This window comes from Nymphaea colorata, chromosome 2 (genome assembly GCF_008831285.2).
Source record: "Nymphaea colorata isolate Beijing-Zhang1983 chromosome 2, ASM883128v2, whole genome shotgun sequence".
NCBI classification, from domain to species: domain Eukaryota; kingdom Viridiplantae; phylum Streptophyta; class Magnoliopsida; order Nymphaeales; family Nymphaeaceae; genus Nymphaea; species Nymphaea colorata.
Window position 1 is genome coordinate 29,716,757 of NC_045139.1, and position 23,053 is coordinate 29,739,809.

Below are 23,053 nucleotides of genomic sequence, written 5' to 3' on the forward strand. Positions count from 1 at the left end.
TTAAGTATGGGTTTGAATTTGGGTTTTTCTTTTTTGGCTGCGCTAAATTTGATCTAATCTCGTTTTAATTGCTATAGATGGGAGCAAATAGCTGCCAAATGAAATATGTTTTTCCTGTATTAAAAATTTTTGCTGGATTGAATTTGATGCGTTTATTTCGGTCTGGACCCGAACCTACCTCTCCGGTTATTGCCCTATCCCAGAGTTGGATCTGGCACCGTCGATATGGATTCGAATCTGGATCTGGTATGGTCTGTGCTGTGTGGGATCCGTTTGACCATCTCGCAAACGGAGGAGCAGCACAGGTGAGACGGGGAAGGATTCCGATACGAGACGGGTCGCGGGGCCCACTTCGTTTTGGTTAGCGCAGCTTAGGAAGCGATAAAGGCCGCTCCAATACACAGGACCAAAAATATGCGATTTTTAGAGAGAGAAAGAGGTTTAGAGAGGAGAGAGAGAGAGAGAGAGAGGTTTCGTTCCGCCTTCTTCTTCTTCTTCTTCTTCTTCTTCTCTCATCCTCCTTCTTCTTCCTCTTGGTGCTATAAAAGTCTTCCTCCCTTAATCTTCCCGTGATTTCTCTCGACGGAAACTGGTGGGCGTAGATCCCGTTTGTTTCTGTTCCTGATCGCGAGCAGAGTTCCTGATTTCTCTTCGTGATTTTCCTGATACGGATCGCGACTCCTCGCTCTGTCTATAGGTCCCCCCTCTTCTCCTCCTTCCTCCCTTCCTCTTCCTATCCTTCTCTCTCCACGAATTCCTCGCTTTCTCTCTTTCTTGCTCGCTCCCTCCGTCTTTCGCTCTCTCTTTCTCTTTTATGTCGTTCAGTTAGCGTTTGGATCTATTATTTGCGGAGACCAAAATCGGGAAAGAAGAGAAGAAAAAGAGGGGTCTTTGGCCTTCTCGGAATCTGACTTTTAGGCCGGAATTCTTGTTTCTGCTGAACTGGTCTTGTTTCCGCGCCTTCTTTCTTGGAGTTCTTTTTCTGTGGCGTATTTGGATCCTTCAGCCTCTCCGATGGAGAATCTGATGCCTTTGTTCTGAATTCGCGGCCAGACGGTCGGATTCCTCTCCGATTGCGTCTGGATTCGAGGAGTCGGGGAGGAATTGGGGTTGCGTCTCCCCTTAGCGTCGATCGATTCGTTTGGCTCATCCAATATTTTGTTCATTCGGGCTTCGTTCCGTCTCCTGAGCAGGCAGCGATTCGGTTGAGAAGGGAGAGATCTGGAAGGATGTTGGATGGCCAATCGTGCGTGTTTCGGAGGACGTTCGCGTCGTCGTGCGATCCTGAACGGGATTGTTACTTCTCTTCCTGCTCGATCGAGATGAGGCGGGGTTCGGATGGAGAACAGGAAGCTGGTGACGGTGATGCGGGTGGGCCTACCGGAGGAGGCGGTGTCCGCGGCAAGAGACGCCGTATTCGGCCGTTCCCTGAGAAAAGCCTCGCTACGTCACCAGGGCTATCGGATTCGAGCCCCGCGTGCCCAAGCGACGACCGATCCGACCAGCAGGAACCGAACTACTCGACGGACGGCGCGCTGATCAACGGGCTCAATCGGGACATGTCCATCAATTGCCTCGTCCGATGCTCGAGATCGGACTATGGATCGATCTCCTCTTTGAGTCGAAGCTTCAATTCTCTTGTTCGGTCGGGGTTGCTCTACCGACTGAGGCGGGAGCACGGGATCGTGGAGCACTGGGTTTACTTTGCCTGCAGTTTGGCGGAGTGGCAGGCGTTCGATCCCTACAGGCAACGGTGGATGCGTCTCCCTCGGATCCCCTCTGGCGAGTGTTTCACCTGCTCCGACAAGGAATCGCTCGCCGTCGGCACAGAATTGCTCGTGTTCGGCAAGGATGTCAACTCCGTTGTTATCTGGAGGTACAGCATCCTCACGAACTCTTGGTCCCCCGGTCCATCTATGGAGTCACCGAGGTGCTTGTTCGGGTCGGCAAGCCTCGGCGAGATCGCCATCGTGGCTGGTGGGTGCGATATCAATGGAAGGATCTTCAGCTCTGCTGAGATGTACAATTCGGAGAAAGGGCGTTGGGTCGCTCTTCCGAGCATGAATTCGCCGAGGAAGATGTGCTCTGGGTTCTTCATGGACGGAAAGTTTTATGTTATAGGCGGTCTGAAGAGCTTGACGGAGCCGCTGACTTGCGGGGAAGAGCTTGATTTGAAGACAAAGACGTGGAGAACGATTCCGGATATGTCTCCTTGTAAGGGAGAGTTGGCCGGGGCGCCTCCCCTGGTTGCTGTTGTGAACAACGAGCTCTATGCAGCCGATTATTCAGAAGCCAATGTTATAAAAAAATATGATAAGAAGAACAACACTTGGCACGTCGTCGGAAGGCTGCCTGAGAGGGCAGATTCGATGAATGGTTGGGGCCTGGCATTCAAAGCTTGTGGCGATCGGGTGATTGTTATTGGAGGGCAAAGAGGTCCCGGCGCGGGGCACACGGAGTTGAATTGGTGGAAGCCGGCAGAAGGGCCGCCGGAGTGGGATCTGCTTGCAAGAGAGGCATTGGGAAGTTTTGTCTATAATTGTGCAGTAATGGGCTGTTGAGACATTGGTGGTGCTGTTTGCAGACCATTGGGCTCATCAAATATCTGATTCATCAAACTGAGATCATTTTCGGTGCTGAATAATGGGTTAGGAGAACCCGTGATGTATAGGGTCCGTGATTTCTGTTCATGGGCATGAAGCTCCAGCTGATGGTAATTGAACTGCCGCCGCCATCTTTCCTTTTTCCTTCTCTCAATTCTCATTTGACGGGTACTCAAGACCTGATAGAATGTTTCTTTCAAGGAACCTTGAGTGAGTTTTCCCTTATTTTCTCCTTTTTATCTTCTTCTTCTCTCATTATTGAAGTTCGATTTTGTAGCAAACATCAAAATTACTCTCCTTATCTTTTACTATGTGATCTTCGGAAGATTGGCTGGTACAGGGACTGATTAATAATTTGCAAGACCTGTACATTTTTTCCAAGCTTGGTTCCCTTTACTCAAGCTTTTGGTAGGAAGGAATCCTCTTCGAGATCATTCTGCAACACACAAATGTTTTTATTGATTGCTGGCGTCTATGCAGTCTGGGAGGGTGAAACTGAAAGATGCTTGAAGGGCTCGATTCTTTGTCTTCTATTCTTTGGTCTGTGGATGTAGCCGAATGTTCTCATGCCATTGTATGTAATTTTTATCAAGATGGAACCTGCCATCTTGCTTACTCTAGCATTAATCTTGTGAACTTGCTTATATTTGATGGGCCTTTATTTATCCAGAAAATCCACCTTTGTTTGACAGGGAATAAATATCTGTCAAGCCAGCTGTATAACTGGATTATTTCTTGTTCACTTGTTTCATAATTTTCGTAGAAGTTTCCCCATCTAACAAATTGCAACTCTAAGTAACACGTTGGCTTCAGGAACCACATGCGCTGATGACCTGGAAAACAGGTCTGCTTTCACATATTGAATTTATTTAACATTTTACATCTTGGCGAAGGAGTCCTTAAAGGATCTGAATTCCATGGATATGTGCTTTTGTTTGTTGTTGTCTCCTCTGTGCGGGAGAGTGATCTCAACAGTTCTGGTTGACGTTGTTTTGCTGCTTGTGACTTGTCCACAATTAGTAGCAGAGCATGGATTAGGGTATGCTTTATAGAATTATCTCGCATCGTCTCTTATTAGTCATAATTCTTAGAAAGTAATTTCTTTTTCGACAGAGATGCATATTTTTTATGAATTGACTTGGGAAATTCTGTATCTCCTCTGCATTATAATCTTTATTTTTCAATATTCTGATTAGTCCAACTAGTTGGTTGAGACGGTTATCGACTGACCTGTGTTTAAAACTAGCCACTAGTTAGTTAGACTGGTCAATTACTCACCTTAATCATTGTTCAGCTGACTGATCCATCCGTGACCTAGAAACATCTATGTGCATTCTAAGTACACAGTCAAGCAACTTGAACTGGTTGGACCTGCTAGTCCAGCTTGGTCTTTTTAGTGTCTAGAATGACCTTTGTCCAACTTCCGATCTTGACAACTTAGATTGTAGTTGAAAGACAATGTTTAGATATTAGTCCATTTCTAGTTTTCTACCAATTTTTTGAAATCCTAAGTTGAAACTTGCACCAAGATCAGTTATGTGGTTCAGGTTCCATAGCATTGATGGTAGGTGATTTCTCTTTTGTTTTCTTTTTCATGAGAAAGTCCTGTTTATGTTAAATTGGCAGTATTGTTTCTTACCAAAATATCTAATGTAAGTGCCATGTTTATAATCTTCTATTCTAATGCTTAAGATTCATGAAATGGAAGCATTTTCTGTTGATGTATTGTTCAGAGTGTTGAGGCTGATTATGTTATGTCATTATAGTGCCATATGCATTTGGGTGTAACTAATACCATGTTCCGATGTATCTGACTTGATATGCATGCTCATGATTCATATATTGTCTCCAGTATGTTTCTCCATCTTTGTATTGCATGAAATGCAGAAAGGACTTGTGTTTGAGATGCCTTTCTTGTAGTTTGACGTCAATGTTGTCTTATACATTTGATAAGATCCGATTCCCACTGATACCTGACTAATGTTTGCAACTTTTGAGTCTAATGTTCGTGAACGCAATAACATATATTTTCGCATATTTCTGTGAGTACTCAACTTTCTAGTTGATAGGACTAATAACAAATTGTGGATATGAAGTGTCCTTTTATAAAAGATGCTTTTGTCAATGATACAAGTGTACGGGTGCCTTTGTATGATTTGCGTTTTTTGCATGTAGCTTGCCACTTTATGGAGTTAGCCTTGATTATAACAGCTAGCTATTTTGGGAATTAGGTGTCTTTAGGTTAGGAACTGACACTGTACAATGGAGGGTGTAGTCTTCTCTTCCAGACTGTACATAAAGTCCCTTTTTGTTGGAAAATAATACATACTTATTGCTTAAAACCGGAAGTTAATGGAAGCTTGTGTTAAGGTTCATAGGCATTCTCAAATTATCCGTGTATCTATATTGTTAATGCTTGCATTTCCCTGATGGAGTTCACATTTGAAATCTCTCTCTTTCTCTCTATCTCTCTCTTTCTCTCTATCTCTCTCTCTCTCTCTCTCTCTCTCACACACACACACACACATTACATTTTTTTCAAAGAAGACTAAGCTGGTGAAATGTGGTGGTTGAGCAAGTTTATTGTCTGTTGCAACACACACACACACCTATGTTACTCCTCTGGTCTCTGTTTTTAGTTTCTAGCTCTGAGCATCATATAAGAATGCCTGTTTTTGTGTACACTGTTTAGGGCATGACTTTATTTTTGTTGTAATCTTAGGTTAAACCATGCTTCTTTGTGTATGTGATTCTCTTTTGATGTTTTAAGTTGCTTGCATTCTTAGATCTAATTCAGTTGAAGTTGCAAGAGAGGGTATATTATCGGAGTGATTTTTTGAGTTATCATCTGAAGTACTTGTGTTAATATCTCCCTAGAGACGACCTTACATGAATTGGTAACTGTGCTTGCTTGAGTCAAGTCGTTTTGCTTATAAATTGCTTTTGTAGAAACTAGGCATCCTATGCTTTTTATGCATGGGATTTTGGTGGTTTCAGTTAGAAATTTATCTTTGAAATAGTTTGTTTTGCAAACTCAGAATCATGCACAATATTAGGGCTCCAGTCATTTGTCAAAATTTGTAGATCTCGCGGGCTTGGATGCTAAGGAAACGCAGCATATTTTCCTAGGAAGTAGGAAGCGTAATGGCATTGGTTTGAAAAAGCGGCTCTAATAAGATCCTGTTTGTTCATTGTCAAAATTTTACTGGATGACATGCCCTTAGCACACGAACAAGATTGAATTGTAAGCATTACAGTAAGTTCTTGGCTTGTGGTAGACAATTGACAACCATGAACTTGATGATTTACTCAAAATAATCAGTTTAAGTAAACAAGTTGCAGTTGTTCCATGGAAATACATATATCAGCAGGGATCTTAGTATCTGTCACGAATTCTTCTAATTTATTCTTTTTCTTCATTTTGCGGCTTTGGAAAAGATCCCCAACAAAATTCATGTAATTGCACTGTCTTCATTTAACAATCTTTATACAACGCAATGATACTCAGCTTCACTCCGAAGTATTCGTATAACCTTCATATTTCTGGGTGTTTGTTTAGATGACTTTCCGAGGTATAAATGGTCTCTGTCGGAGTCATGGATTTGGTGTTTGCATGAACTGCTAATGAGCATGCGTATGAGAAGCCTTAGATTGAAGGAGGCTGGCAAATCAGGCCACATGGGTGCATACGCGTGGGCCCGACTCCTTTCTGAGATGTGTGTACGACTTCAAAAGATTAACCGGATATTTGTTTTCTGGAGTTGAAAGATACTTTGAGGGCGAAACAAATTTCATGCATTTTTAATGAAGAGATTTATCATCTGTAGGAGGAATAATCTGGGGCAATACAGAAACCAGGTTGAGCAGTACCTTGTCAGTCTTCCAAAAAGAACCTGGGGTATTGAACCCATGACCTCTTTTTGCTTAAATGTATTAAGTTCAATCCAATAGCACGGTGACAGATCTCTTGCTATCGAAGCATGGTAGTTTTGAGTGGCTTCATTTAAGATCTTAATTGAGAGGTACAGTATGATTTATCTGCACGTTTGTGATAGATAATAAATTATGAAAATTAGATAGCTTTTACCCTGAGTTGACTGCTCCTTGTAGTACCGAAGAAAATTTATTTGTTCAACGAACATTAATTGAAGCGTGTATCTGGTGGTCTTGTGGATTAAATTTGTCATAGTCATATATTGTTATGGTGGACGTTTGGTGAATGGCCACTACATTGGTTGATTAGCGAGTTGGCTTAGTGTCTTAAAATGATCCGTCAACAGGCTCTAAGCAAGGATGTCTCAAATGAGATTCAGATTTCTCAAATTCTGCCTGATTTTGTTCCGGATTTTTGAAACTGGAAATATGTAATGTTGGTTTCTTCTGGGGCCGTTTGGTTAATAAAATGGTTACATACTGTCAATGAACCGGCCTCAAAAAAATGGACAGTTTTTTGGAAAACTGATTTGGGTGTCTAATGAATCTGCCTCAACTTTTTAGATTTTTTAGGCAGGTTCATGGAACTATATATTACCGTTCCATGAGCCAAACAACCAGTGTCGATGGTCTGCTAAATGGTGTAATCAGATCGGGTTCTTGTCTTCGTCTGGTGACAGCAAAAAGCTGTCCACCAAATCTAGCATTATTTTATAATTGAATATTTATTAAATTTAGATGTGAAATCCTTGATTAGTGTAAGATAGCTGGAGAAAAATCTAACCCGTTGACATCCTTAGATAAGGATGGTGAGGTACAATTAAAGCTCCATAACAATCATCTTCAGAGCGACTTGGCATACTTAGAATGTGCTTTGGGTTTATGCTCCATTCGGAATTTGATTCCTTTTTCCTTTTTTTCTTGGCCATTCTTCTTGCCGGCTATATATTCTTCTCCTTTTCCTTGGTGGTGGGTCTTGTCATTTTTCCTCTCTTTCTAATGCTAACCGTTGCAAATTAGTGTTTATCTATTCCTTATTGAAGATCAAGAGTCCACTAAACTTAGTTGTTAAAAAAAGCTAAATGCTGTATTCGAGTTCTGGGGTTCTTTCCCCAGCTTTTCGAAAATTCAAATAACAAGATGGGTCCATTTTTCTTATTGGATATATGAGCATTTGATTTTCGAATATTTTGCCAAAAAAAAAAGCCCCAATTTGGATATGAACAAACAAAAAGTTGCTTGCTCAAAAAACTTTTGGTAGACTTCCTGTTATGCGTGATGCATACCTGACTTAAAGCTGCCAAACTTAAGATATTAAGAGTGCCTCCCTGAAAGATTCCTTGATTTTGTGATTGTGATTCTAGATCTTGTGCATGCATGCGGACACGCAAGAGAGATAGAGAGAGAGAGAGAGAGAGAGAGAGAGAGAGAGAGAGAGAGAGAGAAGAGATTATCACCTCCTTCATCTCAAAGGTAACCTTGCAATTTTGAAGAAACTGCCATTGCTTTCATCGAGAATTTTGAAGCTTTTGATCATTCCAACTAAAAAGAATATTGATCAAAGTAGCACAGACAGAAAAAAGACGACCTCACAAGATAGATAATCCATATAAACAATTACTAGTGGTGAATCAATCAAAGTGATTCCTGCTAAATAAAACAAGAGTGAGCCTTTCCTTTTCGTGTTGGCAAGCTTGGGGATATCAACCCTCGATCTGCTTCATATCATGTTACAAGATTTGGCATCGGGATCAGAAAAAAGTTGGTGCTGCTTTCTGTCAATGTCTTAAATCACAAATTAGTGGTCCTTCAGTGCCCCAGCTCTGCCTGATGGTCCACCATTCTTGTGAATTTTGGCTCTTCAATGGCCCCACTATGGCTTGGGGAAGGATCCACAGCTTTCAAAAGAAGATCTATGGGCATCTTTGTTAGGGAGGCACTTCAAAGATAAAGTGTAGCAGAATTTGGAATCCAAAGCCCTACTGGGAGAGGGTGGCCTAAGATAGGAACTCAGAGAATCGGTTTGGAGTCTGTCCAAACCAGCGAATCACTTCTAGCGAAAGCGTTTAATGTTGCTTTGTTTTATTTCACTAATTGCCCACTTTCATTTTTTGTTCTAAAAGAATCTTTTTAGCCGATTTATTCGCTTCTAGATATTGTGCCTTTCATGAAGTCATATCTTAGATTTGGGCATGCCACGATTGGCTTCTTGCTCTTACGTCTGACAATGCCTCATATTATTTCATCTGGGGACGTAAATATATGTTGGATTTCTGACCAGCTTCAATTAATTGGTTATTGCTTAACCACACCAGGGTTATATATTAGGTTTGGATGCAAAATCGTGTTGAGCTTTTTCCTCCAAATCCGATTTAAATTTGGACCGAACATTGGACAATATCTAGACCATGACATCCCAGGTGCATCGAAAGAAAACATTGGTAATGAAAATGCAAATACCAAGTATTTACGAAACTCATGCCCAAGGATTAGTAAAACCATTTACAACAGTAGTTTGTTTCTTCACATTGTACGCATTTTTAAAGATGAATATCAAATGTACAAACATTTTTAGATTATATTGGCAACAAAGAGACCTATGTTCCATTGAGCCTACAAGGGGTATCGGTTATGAAGAATATATAATCCGATCGACTTGACTAATTTTCCAAAGCCCATGGGTATCTTTCTGATAATATATTGCTTAGCTGTATTTTTTTTTTACTATCTTTAATGATAGAAACGACAATAGCAATAATGATAATAGTCATATTGTCCGGTTGCTGAGGCTGCTATTGATGGTCTTTTCACCCCCTAAATCTCCATCATGCGTGCCGGTAATGTCACTTCGGTAGTAGATTCATGAATGGAAAGCTACAGAAGGATAGTACTTTCTATATACCTCATACCTGCCTGCATCTACGTGACATAATGTACACCCTCTGCTCCTCTCTCGCATCATCAAGCTGCTCTGCTGCATAGTTTCGGCCTTTTGCCTTCTGCAACTCTAATGGCTTGGGAGTTCGCGTGCTTAAAGCTGCAGAGTTGGTTAGGGAGACATGAAGACCGATGCCCAAGGAAAGGCAAACAGCAGATAAAGACAATTCGAGGGGTCAATGCCAGATTTGGCCTCACTTGAGCTTCGGAATGACGTAAACTTCTTGGAAGTTTTGGAAAGCTACGACGCCTGTTGCTGTCTGTCTGCTTCCTGCTCCGTAAGTGAGGGAGAGAGTATACGCCTATATGCCTGCATGCTCTCTACATAGTTAGATTCCTGTACTTGTGGACAGAATTGGAGGGTAATACAGCTAACCAAATTACCCAAGTGTAGGCAATTGCCATCTACATTTTACAGTAGCCGATTATAGGCAAGAACTATTGCTAGATCATTTTTCATGCCGCATAAGAAATCGTGCTAGATCATTTTTAATATTGTTGATGAAGTGCCAACTATTACAGCTTAGATTGTGCTGGGTCAGATGATAAGAACTTAAAGCAATTAACCATCAATATTCGGCCAGCCAACAGAACACGTTGACGTTGTCATACATTTTTACACCGTCCAATAATATGCAAGTACTACGTGAAAAGAAGATCCACAACGTAGTTCAAGCCATAATTCGGGTAAGCACAAAAAAGATCCATTAAAATTCAATTCTCCATTGTGAAAACTATGCTACAATTCTCAATTTTTGACGAACAAAAAAGATAACATGTTCAGACCTTTTCATGTAATTCTACAACATATTGGTTTAATCTTTGGCCAAAACTTTTCGTCGAGAACATCTGTGTAACATGATCACGGGCTTGCTTACCCATTTCAACCGACATCTCTGGGTTTCTCATAAGTGCAGCCATTGCAGAAGAAAACTGTTGTGGAGTTGGTTCACAAAGAAATCCTGTTGCAGAATGCTTGATTGTTTCAAGAGGGCCACCACTATTGCATGCAATCACAGGCTTTTGTGCTGCCATAGCCTCCAACGGTACAATGCCAAAATGTTCATCCTGCAAAAAAAAATATTAGCTGTACTTAAATACATTTAGAATAGAAGAAACACACTTATCATATATTTAAAGTAATTTATCTGGCCCCGAGGGGTGTGGCCCAACTGGTTGGGCCAGGAGCTGGTTCAAATCTCAACAGTGCCTGCCCTTCATGAAAATCATCGCATGCTAGGACCCTGGGGGGCAGGGCAATGGCCTTGAGGGTTTTATGGCCCGGCTGGGAATGAAGTCTCCACCACGGTGATGGTGATAAGTAGGTTCATCTTAGGGAAAGGAGAGCAAGGACAACCTACATTATGTATTCATACTCTGTTTTCTTTTTATTATTTTTGTCATGGATATACCAAAGTTGAAGAAACAACTGATTGAGAATACTACCATACCGTTATATTGCTTTTTATTTTGCGCAAAATACAGTAAGAAGCGTGCTATTTAAACAGATAACAACACACAGTGAATGAAAGTACCATTTTCTTAATCCCAAAAGGCAAAAAAGAATCAAGGTAGAGAAGGTCATTGATTGAATGGTGCATGAGGGAATGGAAAGCATTACTTGAAATGTAATATTTGATAAGTCTAAAAATGCCAAGAGAGCTTCTAGTTTGCTATTTAAAAAAAAAAAAAGAAAAATACAAATGTGCCAATAAGTTTGAACATCTTACTGACCTTTGGGGTGTATATAACACATAAGCATTCAGACAGCAACTTGTTCCTTTGAGCTGTTGAGCAAGACGTGATAAATTCAACTCGATCAGCAATTCCTTCCCTTACAGCTAAGCTCTTCAGTGCCTCTAGGTACTCAACATTTTCCACAAGACGTTTGTCATATCCACCTAATGAATGGGATGGAAGTTTTTTAAGTCAGATACACAGGACAAATTCTGCAACAAAACAACATATAACTATTCTAATCTCTAAGTAAAGAAATTTCTCCTGGAAATTTCACATTTATTTTAAAAATCACATTAAACTAACATGTCATCTTCCAAATTTTTAGTTAACATCCTGCACGTGTGTTTGTGAGTGTGTGTGTGTGTGTGTGTGTGGTCGTTGTATTGAGGTTGAAAGCACCATTTTAAGGCATTCGCCAAAGCTGAAGTGGTTGGATGAATTGTGAACTGGTCAAGTAAATAAATGCAAAAGGTGAACATCATTGGCTAATATGGTCTCATCGAAACAGGACCTAAACCATCCCATCTGCATAACTCCACAACCATCTTTGCAAACACAAATCCTCCACAACACTATAGCTATTCTAAGATATTTCCTTTTTGGCTGGAGAAATGTGTTTTTGACACAATATCATCAAATACAGGATTTAACTCATGAAACAAATGCTGAGTTCAGTTTTGAGTCAACAGGACCAGAATAAACATACCTACAATAGTCAATGATGCTCGAGTATCAAAATCCTCGATGGACCTAAGGATTGAAAATGCTGATATTGCTAACTCAATATTCTTTTTTCTTTCAAAGCGATTTATAGAAAGAAAATTTAACCTGAAAGAAAGAGACAACAAAATAGAGAAAATACATAGATGCAGCCATTAACTTCAAAATAATTAGTTTTATCCTCATTTGTAAATATAATGTACTGGTTACCTATATGACTCAGGCTTACTGAACTGCTCCACATTGACTGCTGGATAGAGAACAGCTGGACGTATACCCTTAGTATGAAGGGATTTGAATGTATTTGCAAAAGTGGCTGCAGTAAATTTGCTGTTGACCAAAATCAGATCAGCCATCCCTGAGGAGGATTAACCCATTTCAGTGAACGTGAGAAAAAAAAAAAAGAGTGAGTTGGGGGGGGGGGGGGTGTTGTTGAGGGGCACAGGGTTGGGAGGGATGTATATACTTGGTTCTAGAAGAAATTAAATTTCAGGGTATAACTTGCTTTCAGGTAAGATGCAAACCAGTAGTTGCCTCTTCAAGCAGGTCAAATGGCTTCCTATAAATTCTTCTCAGAAGAGTTGAATGTTGTGCCAGCAACAAATCCGGAAAATGGCAATAAAATACAATCTGAAAAATAGAAGAAACGAAACTGATCCCCCAACTCAAATTTTTTGAAGCATAGAAGTATTAAAACTTGTTCTCCAACTTAATGAATTCCCCATATAAGAGTGGTGCACCAGAAAAAAAGATCCAAAACAGCAAGAAAATACAACCTATAGGCTATAGCAGATAAATAACAACTTTAGGTATTAAAAATATACCTTGGCAAGTCGCTTAATTCTCATGATTGGAATCACAGCAGAAACTTGATCAATCAATACAACGTCAAATTCAGGCCAGAAGAGCAGCACACACAGAGAAACAACTATGCAGCGAACATATGCACATATAACATGGAAATGATGGAACAAATGCCGGGGCAGGAAAGAACCATACACTGTGACTGGAAAATGTCCTGGACCAACCAAATAAAAAATACTGTGTCATAAGACATAAACTCGTATCGTTCAGTCATCCCAGCAAGTACAAGCAAATGTATAGGGTGGTGTCTAGGTACATTGACCAACCTCAATCAACTTGTTTGAGAGAGAAATTTGTAAGAAATACGAACCTCCAATTTATACAATCTTTAAGAGTTATAAATGCTCAAAAGCTGAAAAACTATCCAGTTGTATTTGAAAGCAAATTGCTTGTGATAAGAAGGAACAAACGAGGCAAAAGAATTCAATATCCAAAGGTTAAGATCCCAGAGCCATACAGGCTACTATTATGATTGGCAGAGCAACTAAACCAACCTGTAGGCTGTAGTAACTAGTAAGCCCTTATTATCCAAATCCAATGTTGGTTGCACGGAAATCACAAGAAGACATAGGACCTTCCTTGCAGAATGTGGAATGCCTAAGTGGCTACTAAAATTTCAGCATTGCTACTAATTGTGGAACCATATAAGAACCGTGACTGTGTATATGCATTGCAGATACATGACATTGAGTTACCTAATGCTCCTAGCGGTTGAGAATGTCTACGTTAGGTTGTGTCTGATCCTACCATTACCACTACTTAACAAGGCCTAAATGCAGCTACTTTCAATAAGCACGTTTTGTTTCAAATGCCCATGAGAAATGCATTTCAGGGACAGACTCCCTTACGGCAAAATCTCTTTCCTGGGGGAGGTGTGATACTGTGTTCATCTGGAGACCATTGTGCATTTAACAATCTCAGCACTTTCACAATTACACTGAAAAAATGCAAGCTGCAGACGTGATTTGCAGTTGAGACTGTCCCCACAAAAACCATGTGCTCCCCCACTAAAACTCGCAACAAACTAACTTCTACCATCTCAGATGCCATCGTTTGTCCCAATTGTGACCAATTAAAGTTGCTGGTTATTTGTTCATAGGAAGCAAGACCTCACAAATTAAAGCACCCATAAGAAGTAGAATGATAATATAGTTATAAAACATCAACATGCACGACTTACCACCAAGAGTCTCTTCAAAACAATGAGACTTATCATGGTGTGCAGTGAAAACATGGACATTGTGTCCATGAGCTGCAAGCTCAACAGCAGCATCAACAATTAACCTTTCACCTCCTCCTACACATACAAAAAACAGATAATTAATAATCACCAGAATATCCAGGTCTCCAGAAAATCATCTCCAAAGAAACCAAATGACATGCAATCCAAAAGAGTATGAATCAAACAGTACATGAAGTTCAAATTGTTTCCATCAAAGACCCTGGCATCGAAAGTGCAAATAGACAAGACACCACTGTGGTCTATGTTGCCTTTTGGAGATTGAACCCAACTATAAGTTCTTTTCTGAATCCCAGGCAAATTTGAAAAGCAATGCTAAAATTCTGCAACACAGCAACTATGTCACATGGGTGCTCCTAAGCGGCTGCCGCACCCATGTCGCACGTGTGTTGACACTGGTGCTTGTGCATTTCCAGCATAGCATGTCTAGTGCAGTCTGCCAAACCGGGCCAAAACTGATCATTTTAAATGTACACTTGACTAGACTAGCTCTAATACAAAAAAATTATAGTAGTGAAATATAAATATAGATAAATAAGGCTACTAAACAGTTAATTAACTATATAACAAATGATATATATATATATCCTCGCCGCAATCACACCTAAATTTTTTTGCAAATTGTTGCATCTGCACCTGCACCCCCACCCCCACCCATGTGACATAGCTTAGCAGAACTTTGAAGACAACCAATAACCACATTCTTAAATGATAAACAATGTTTCTCATAACAACAAATTTGCCGATACAAAAAGAAAATCCTACACAAGTAGAGTTGAAACATTTTCATGACCAAGAGCCAAAAATGATAACCACCAGCCAATTTCACGAGACAGGGGTGGAGAAGAGGAGGGGGAGAGAGAGAGACCTATGCCAAGGTCAGGGTGGATGATGGCAATACGTAGCTTGGGGTTCTCCTTAATTTGTTCCTCTATCTCTGATTGTCCTTCCATTGATTCCGGCCTTCTCCCAAACTGGTACGTCTTTGAAATCAAAGCCTCTCTATTGTCTATCTGCAATTCAATATCGAGAAAGAGAACCCATTTGGGGGCCATGAAATAAATTTCTGAGATAAAAATTCACAAAATAAATTTCAGAATGTTCTTGCGAGAAATAAAATTTGAGCTCTGATTTGTAATTCTGTCTTAGATGGGCATGAAATAAATTTCCTGGAAAACCTTACCACGATGAATGAGAAAAAGTTTTCATGGATCAAAAACACATTGTTAGCAAGTCCCTTGATTTTCAGCAGCATTCACCTTTTCTTGCCCGTCTAAACATCTGCTATACCATCATAGCTTGCAAAAGAAACTCACCTAAAACAAATCTACAACTTACTTAAACAATGAATCATTCTCCAACTCCAATATATATTAACTTGCTTTTAGTTTAAGCCTTTTAAAGCACTGAGTGCCTGCCAAAAGAGAGGACGAAAGATTCGTTGCACACATTCCGCTATATAATACATGCCTGCAGTTTTCCATAAATTTGTTGTCTTTTATAGACTGGGAAAAGTTTACAAGATTGTTCATGCTATGACATACCATGGATTTTGATAAGTGCTTATTGTGGTTGATGATGCCACTACTTTCAACAATGCCACTGGCCCCAAACAGTACCATGTCAACTCCATTCATTGTGCAGGCTAGTGCTGAACCTATAAGCAACTTTACAGACCTCCAAGTGTGACTACTTCCATTTCAAAGTGCAAGCCCTGTCTCGTCTAGCCGGCCTTCTATGCAACGTAACCCGAAAAGAAAGAAAAAAAAGCAAGAACCTGGATATAGTCTATGACTATCAGCATTTTTAACTACATTAACAAAAGAAAGAACCAACACACTTATACAAAAACTCAGAAGATCATCCCACTTGTTGCAGCTAAGTACTTGAACAACAACCTTAAGAAACCATGGACCAAAATTATAAATGATCAAAAATAAAATCTTGACTCTGCATTGTAATTTGTTGTGTGGGGCCAAAATAAAAACCTGGTCATCATGTCTACTTCTAGAAATGCAATTAAGAAACTCCGCTACAACAACAAATGAAGCCACAATGAGCTCACCATTAATTACATTACAACTATGACTGCAGTCACTGTAAGATCCAATCTTGAAATTCGTTTTCTTGAAATTATGATACCTTGAGAGATATCTTTCCGAACTTCTCTCCTCTTTCAATTAGATGACATTTGGCTGGGAAGCAGTGGTTCTTGTCACATACCACAAGAAAAAGTGTATGTGGATGTCAAAAGAAATAGTAAAGGCTACACCGCATTCACTTTTGAGTCTTGATGCAGATTTGGAGGCCTTCACTGATAAAAGGAGAAATCTGGTTGTCAAGACCCAACACTTTGAAGGCCATCACTGAAGAATAGAATTTTACGACAGTCCAACAAGAAAATAACTGCTTATTGTGCACGTGTATTACATTTTCCAAGAGGTACTTGGTCCCATGCTTCATCGAAAATATAAAAGAAAAAACAAGTATATTAAAAGCATCACAAACCCGATATTCAGTTGGCGAATTTGAATACGAAACTAGAAGAATGCAAAAAATGAATGTATTGTTTATAAACCATAGAAAAAGGACGGAACCCTGGACGCTCCTCTTCCTTCTTTGCGTAAATGGAGGAAAAGATGGCACCCCCTCGATGCAACCAGAATTGTGATCACTATGGTATTTGAAGTATTAGAACCAGTGTTTTTATGAATTGAATCGGAATGTCCAATGTTTCAGTGAATTGGTGCATCAAATCCATATCAGAATCTAAATCAAATTTATTTAGAAAAGGGATAAACTTTAAAATCTAAAAAAAACTGGAAAATTAAAAGGAAAATTGTAAAAAATGTAAAAGTGCAAACACTTCTAAATAAAAAGATGAGAGAAAAAAAAAATTTCTCCATCATCGAGATTCTTAATTATTCAAACAACGACACTAAAGCCTAAATGCATACAGAAAGCATGATTTATCAGCACCAATGGCTCTTGTAGCACTATGAAGTATAACAATTTGAAAAATCCAATATGGATTTTTTTTTCAGCTGTTAGTGCGTGGCATCTGCTGGACCTTCAGTCGGTACAGAGAGGTCCCTATGGCTGCACAAATGCCTAAGGAGAAACTCATGAATCAACAAATATAAGTCTGCCTTGCTTCATGAGAAGTGCAGACGATAAAAAATTGATCGTTCGTCCACTTAAAACTAACTGTTCTTCATCACACAAATCACAAGCACAAACGCTCCTACCTATTATCTGGATATACCAAGAGAGATGTACGGTCTAATGAGGCTACTACGAAAAAAACCCATTCCAAGGGAAAACCAAGGGACAAAGAACTGTGTTCCTTACCGTTCTCCAACAATCAGAAATTAGTCATTGATCGGTCCCCTTGCAGACCAGATAAAGCTGTGAGGGACGAGCAGTTCTGGAACAGTGGGAAGAGGCGCTCTGAGGAGATGAAAGGGAGGAAAGGCTCCAATTAGAGACGTGCCAATGAAGAACGGAAAATCTCGGACGGTTGAACCAGAGGGAGGTTGAGACTTGAGACGGAGAAGATCGGACGGTGGGCGAACCGGGCGAGGTGGATGCCGAACGGCGACTGCAGCCCGCAATTCGAAAGGGAAATCAAACGAAGTCGCCGACTGAAAACCCTTTACGTGCGTCGGCGACTCGGCGCCACCTTTTTTTTTTTTTTCTCAAGGCCAAGATCAGCACTTCAATTTGAATCGGCCGATTCAGGAAAGGATGGATCGAGTCGACCTAAAATCGGCCGATTTACAAAGACGTTGGAATCGGCCGATTCGGACGGATTTTAACAACATGCAGAGAAAATAAAGTGAATTTAGCAGCGAGACTTACGTAAATTATCGTCTCAACGACTCTGTTTCACCCACGAAAAAAAAAAACAGTTTGTGAACCGAATCGACGATTCGGTGGGGCTGCCAGTTCAGTGAATCGGCTCATTTGAGACATTGAAGAGTTGGAAAACATGTTTGTTCGTATAGGTGCTCATTTTTTTATTATAAATTCAAAAATAATAATCTTGTATAGCTTTTACAATAAGAATCATATATTTCATAAAACTATCAACTAAAGTTTTGAAGAACACTTCCATTAACTTGGGGAACAAAAACACATTAGCTAACATATTACAATGTAATTTAGTAATAAAGGGTAATGTTGAATGCAAATGATTTCTCAAGTCAATGAAATTTCACTTCAACCCCCTTTCTGACAGGTTTCATGAAAAGTGAAACCCATATTAAAGAAGCAAAAAACAAAATTATAATCAAAAGGCAGGAGCAAAAAAAAAATTCCTATGTAATACTTAAAAATACTATCTCATAGTAAAAAAAAAAAAACAATTATACAATCCAATCTCTTTCTATTGTTTTTAATTACTTATTGAGCTTTATAGGCCAAAGTAAACCAAGGTATAACTGATATGGCTTGTTCCATAGCCCGGCAATAACCAGCCATATCTGCAAATCTTATTAAAAGATATTCTTAGAGTCTACATTGGAAGCATTGCTTTAACCTGTCATATTGAGGCTGAATTTTTCAACAGCCTAAAACTATAAAACTCCTCAACACAGCATGAAATTTGTCATAAAATAATGCAGGTACCTTCCCAAGTGAGTAAACCAAATAAACTTTTATAAGATAGATAAGCGCTGACGTCTCCTTGTGTTTTGATCGCATCATGAGATTATCATAGCTCTCTGATTTCTTATCCTTTTTGTTGGAAAAGTTTGTCTGTGAAATTTTACTAGTACAAGCGGCGTCCGAAAATCCCTGTTAGATAAGGATGGGCATTGGGCCGGGCCAAGGCTTGACAAAGTTGGGTTTGGGTATACCCAAAGCTTTTGACGGCAGTCCAAGCCCAGCCCACTTAGTTATTTGGTCGGGTCCGATCATCAACTTCATACCTGCCATGTACTCGGTTCGATGTCTATCCTTATTTGAAAACCTTTCATTTTTAAATATTTCAAAAAAAACCACAACCGACACACTAAAAGTTTTAAGGGAGCCATCGTCAGTGAACCAAAAGCTTTTATGATAGCATCACACACACACATATATGTGTGTGTTAGAGAGAGAGAGGTATCAAACACGACATATGCAACGTGACGAAGACTAGACAGCTCCTGATTGGCGTACTTTCATCAGTATATTGACAACCCAGTAAGTGACATGCATATGGTCCTCAGAATTGCACATCCACAAGCTACAATACCTTAGTCCATGTTCATGTACTTGGGAGTCCGATCAATTGCTCTCATATAGACATCATGCTTCTAATTATATGCAAATTTGTCTGAGAACTACTAAGCTGATGGTTCATGTTTTTTGGACTTTTCCAAGAGATCACAAGTATCCATGGCTGGTTTGAAGACCTAGTGTGATCAGAAGTGCACCTTACCTTGAAATTGTAGTAACAACTTTGGATTCGAACTGAACTTGAGAATCCAAATTCGATTGGGTTTGTACCTTGATGCAACTGGTGCATTAACTTGAAGGTAAATTCAAATACTGGATCCATGTGGATTGTGCTAGTGCACCAGGGGAAGCATCAATCTCTTTTTGCATGTTCCGATACGCAATCCGGATCATTGGGTGTGTTTGATACTCTTAAATCTCGTATTTGTGGTGTTTTGATTACTTTAGATTTAAAATTCATGAATATGATGTGACATATTTTTTGCTAATGTGGTAAAAGATTCACAGTAAAATTCATCATTTATCAAACTAAGGATCTTCCGTCAGACCTAAGTTTCACACTTGGAATGCTTATTTTATCTTCTTGCATTAAAAAAAGGTCGGATTTAAGATTGTAGTGGGAGAATTGATCTTAAATCCACGGTTCTCAAATCTTGAGGAGTTTATGCGAGAGGCAATCAAACGCCCCATAGAATAAAAAAATATTGGATTGCAGCTTTGGATTCTCGGCATGTGGCCAAAACCTTAGGTCTAAGGTCTGATGGAAGGGTGTTTGACTCCTTGGATCTCAAATCATGAGCCCTGATCTTAGTTCACAAGTAAATAAGCAAATGCTTCCTAAATGGTTGGCCGGGTTTAAGTTCACACAACGGCGAGCGGTTTCCTTTTGCATGTGCATTAATCTTTTCCTTCGATATGCAATTCTTTTATGCTTTTGTAATCTTATTTTTAGAACTCTAAGTTCAATCCTTGATAAGATCTATTTAGTTCGAAAACATATTAAACTACTTAATATATATATATATATAGGTTTAGTCCATGACCTGGATTAAAGTGGCTTGCACTCCTTTAGTTAGGGCTGCATAACAAGTTGATTCAGCTCCAGCATGACTTGAACTCGCTCGTCAAAACTAACCTCGAATTCGACTTGTTTGTAAGTGAGTTGAGCTCGAGTTTGGATGTACGCTCCAAATGTTAAACTAGCCAAGTTTGAAGAACTCAACTCGGCTCAGCTACATAACCAATGTTTAAAAATAATGAGAGAATAGCTAAATGAGTAGCAACTAAACCAGTAAAAGGGGTTAACATGTTAAAATAAATGAAACAGGCTCAACAGAAACGAGTTAAATGACTTAAATGAATCGAGCTCGAGCTCGATGCTGTATGGTCGAGTCCAGCTCAAGCCTATTCTATAGAGCTGAATTTTTCTGAGTTGATTGGAGGTTGAGCTGGAGCTGGCCCAGCTTGAACTCGACTCAGCTCGTGTGCAGCCCTATCCACAATTCAACAAAGTTGGTCATGAAGTGGAAGTTTTGTATGAGAAAGAAAAGCATGTTGGAAGATGAATGGATAAGCTCATGTGTCACTTCTTTCCAATCCACATAGCCATCTCAACTCTTAGTTTTTGGCATTCTTACTAAGGAGCAGATAATAATGCCAATAAACATAATTAATAATAATATTATATTATTATTATTATCAACAGCAATAATTTATTAGGCACAAGTAAATGTAAAGTAGTATCTCACTTGCTTTCTGTGAAGTAAAGTATTGAAAATCACCATGTTGGGTGTTTGGTGCACCTTTCAATTATTAATTTAATTTATCAGAAAAAAAAAATCTACCAGAGAAAAGACTTGATACAATCATAGTCTTTAAGATAAGAGATTGGCCACTCTGGCCCTAAGTGATAATGTTAAACATAAAAGATGTCTAATCAGCATCGTTGTCCCCTATACACAGAAAAAGGATCATGGCTAGGTTCCCCCTTATATTGGAACCACTAATAAATATGACCAATTTCTTTTTGAAAACAAAAAAAAACAAAAAAAAACTTTGCTTTCCTTATGTACACTTGATGTCTATCCTATTGCATACAATCTATCATAACAAACTGTAAAATTGAATCAGGTTAGATGAACTACAAAAGTTGCTAATGTAAGCTTGCATTAATTAAAAAAAGTGGTATACCAACAAGGAGAACCAAGAACGTGAATCCAAGTCTTGTTATTGATTCAACTTCAAATTCGTTTAGCTGGATCTGATAGAAAAATCTGGATTCAAATACCAAACAGATCCAGATTTGGCATGCAAGTTTCACATGATGAAAATAACCACTATCTTCCTCTTATTTACCCAAAAAAAAAAAACTTAAAATCATGCTAAATGAACAATAATTCATTTAGAGTTCACTTCCTGCATGTATTAATTGCAAACTTCACTTCCCCCTTCATTCTCCAATGGTGTATTTTAAAAACCCAAGCATGTAAACTTAGTAAAGGTAAAATGGAACTTAATTAACAAAATTTCATATCTGGATTTGAATCTTACCAAGATCCAGGGATGTCATGATTACCTCTGCATCACCATTTCCTTGTGATGTTTGAAAAAGAATGGTTCTCTACCTGTTGAAAAAGTGTATGGATCAAACCTAATCACAAGATTCCAGGTCATGACATAGCAGCCCTTACTTTTTTTTTTTATGCACATACTGTGGTGCCTTGATAACAGTGCATCCTCTCACCTTTCTTTTCCTATTTTGAGAAAAAAAGAAAGAAAAAGAAAGGGAAGATCTTCTTTTTATAATGCACTTCTGAAATTGAACATGGCATCCATCTCTTTCACACTTCCAACCAATAAAGAAAAAAAAAGAAAAAAAAAGGAAATGGGACCCATGACAAAAAAAAATGAGTGGCATTTTCAACTGCTTCCATATGCCTTGTTTGCAGTCCAACATGAGCAGACCCACAGATTTGATCCATCATTTGACATGCTTGTGCCCATGGTCAGTAGTGGACCAATATGATCCATGTGGCTCCACTCAGATATGGCAATTTTTTTTTTTCTCCATGGTCTGTCACCCACTTTAAGTGGCAGAATAATAGATGAGATTAAGGTGTACTTGATTCACTTTGGTCTATTCTTCTTTTAAATAAGCAAAGTGGTTGTACCTTTATTTTTACCCATTATTTGCCCAAGAAGGACATCATACACTTGGAAACCACTAGTGTAAGATCTTGGGGTCATTGATCACCTTTTCCAAATTTTTTTGGATAATCTTTTGCTTTTATTTTCTTTAAATATTCCTAATTGTTTGAATCGCATTTGGGATCCATGTACTGAACTTGGTACCTAGGCTCGTGCCAATGTTCAAGATGGACCAACCAGGGCTGATGGACTGTTTGGTTTAGGGGTCCGCTTGATACTGGGATCTTAAATCTGGATTTGAAATCCAAAAGTATTAAGCGTATACCTATATTGAATGATTTAAGTAATTGAAATCTAAACTTTGTATGAATAGAAATGAGATTTAAGTCATTCAATTTAATTGCTTGTAGTAAATCAAATGAGTTTAACTTGCTATTACATCTATATTGAATGATACGGGGGATTGAAATCAAAAGTTGGTATGAAACTATAAATACAAACGGATGTAAGTCAATCATTTGGTCATTTATAGTTAATCGAATGAGTTTAACTTGTTATATTTATATTAAATGATTTCAGAGTTTAAACCCACAAGTTGGTATCAGAGCCATAATCATGGACGAGATTCAAGATTTTGATACACCTG

General features: G+C 39.1%; 2 protein-coding genes across 6 annotated transcripts; one reads left to right on the forward strand and one right to left on the reverse strand.

Moving 5' to 3' along the window:
- The first annotated feature begins 415 nt into the window (after positions 1 to 415).
- LOC116247727 (F-box/kelch-repeat protein At1g26930-like) lies at positions 416 to 3,345 on the forward strand. Its single transcript, XM_031620000.2, has one exon. The coding sequence runs from the start codon at positions 1,230 to 1,232 to the stop codon at positions 2,559 to 2,561; it is 1,332 nt and encodes a 443-aa protein (XP_031475860.1). The 5' UTR covers positions 416 to 1,229; the 3' UTR covers positions 2,562 to 3,345.
- Positions 3,346 to 9,045: 5,700 nt separating this feature from the next.
- Positions 9,046 to 17,708, reverse strand: LOC116247805 (uncharacterized). Of its 5 annotated transcripts, XR_007572496.1 has the most exons (12): positions 17,389 to 17,708; positions 15,582 to 15,814; positions 14,906 to 15,050; positions 13,978 to 14,094; positions 12,758 to 12,951; positions 12,458 to 12,563; positions 12,144 to 12,291; positions 11,920 to 12,041; positions 11,208 to 11,374; positions 10,352 to 10,541; positions 9,672 to 9,783; positions 9,064 to 9,573 (listed from the first exon to the last, which is right to left on the reverse strand). XR_007572496.1 is itself a non-coding variant. In XM_050076060.1 (11 exons), the coding sequence occupies exons 2-11, from the start codon at positions 15,672 to 15,674 to the stop codon at positions 9,776 to 9,778; spliced, it is 1,290 nt and encodes a 429-aa protein (XP_049932017.1). In that variant the 5' UTR covers positions 15,675 to 15,814; positions 17,389 to 17,708; the 3' UTR covers positions 9,046 to 9,775. The 5 variants fall into 5 exon arrangements, 4 of the variants coding, with proteins under 4 accessions (XP_049932017.1, XP_049932016.1, XP_031475993.1 ...); XM_050076060.1 differs by having other exon boundaries at positions 9,046 to 9,783; XM_050076059.1 differs by lacking the exons at positions 9,064 to 9,573; positions 9,672 to 9,783 and having other exon boundaries at positions 10,156 to 10,541.
- Between the last annotated feature and the right edge of the window lie 5,345 nt (positions 17,709 to 23,053).

What these genes read in the sequence shown, in the direction of transcription:
- LOC116247727 (XM_031620000.2), top strand. Translation starts at nt 1,230, where the DNA reads ATGTTGGATGGCCAATCGTGCGTGTTTCGGAGGACGTTCGCGTCGTCG.
- LOC116247805 (XM_050076059.1), bottom strand. Translation starts at nt 15,674, where the DNA reads ATGAATGGAGTTGACATGGTACTGTTTGGGGCCAGTGGCATTGTTGAA. An exon ending in TTTTGAAGAGACTCTTGGTG is followed by an intron (nt 12,952 to 13,977) that starts GTAAGTCGTGCA and finishes TGGTTGGTCCAG; the next exon opens with GACATTTTCCAGTCACAGTG. An exon ending in AGTAAGCCTGAGTCATATAG is followed by an intron (nt 12,042 to 12,143) that starts GTAACCAGTACA and finishes TCTTTCTTTCAG; the next exon opens with GTTAAATTTTCTTTCTATAA.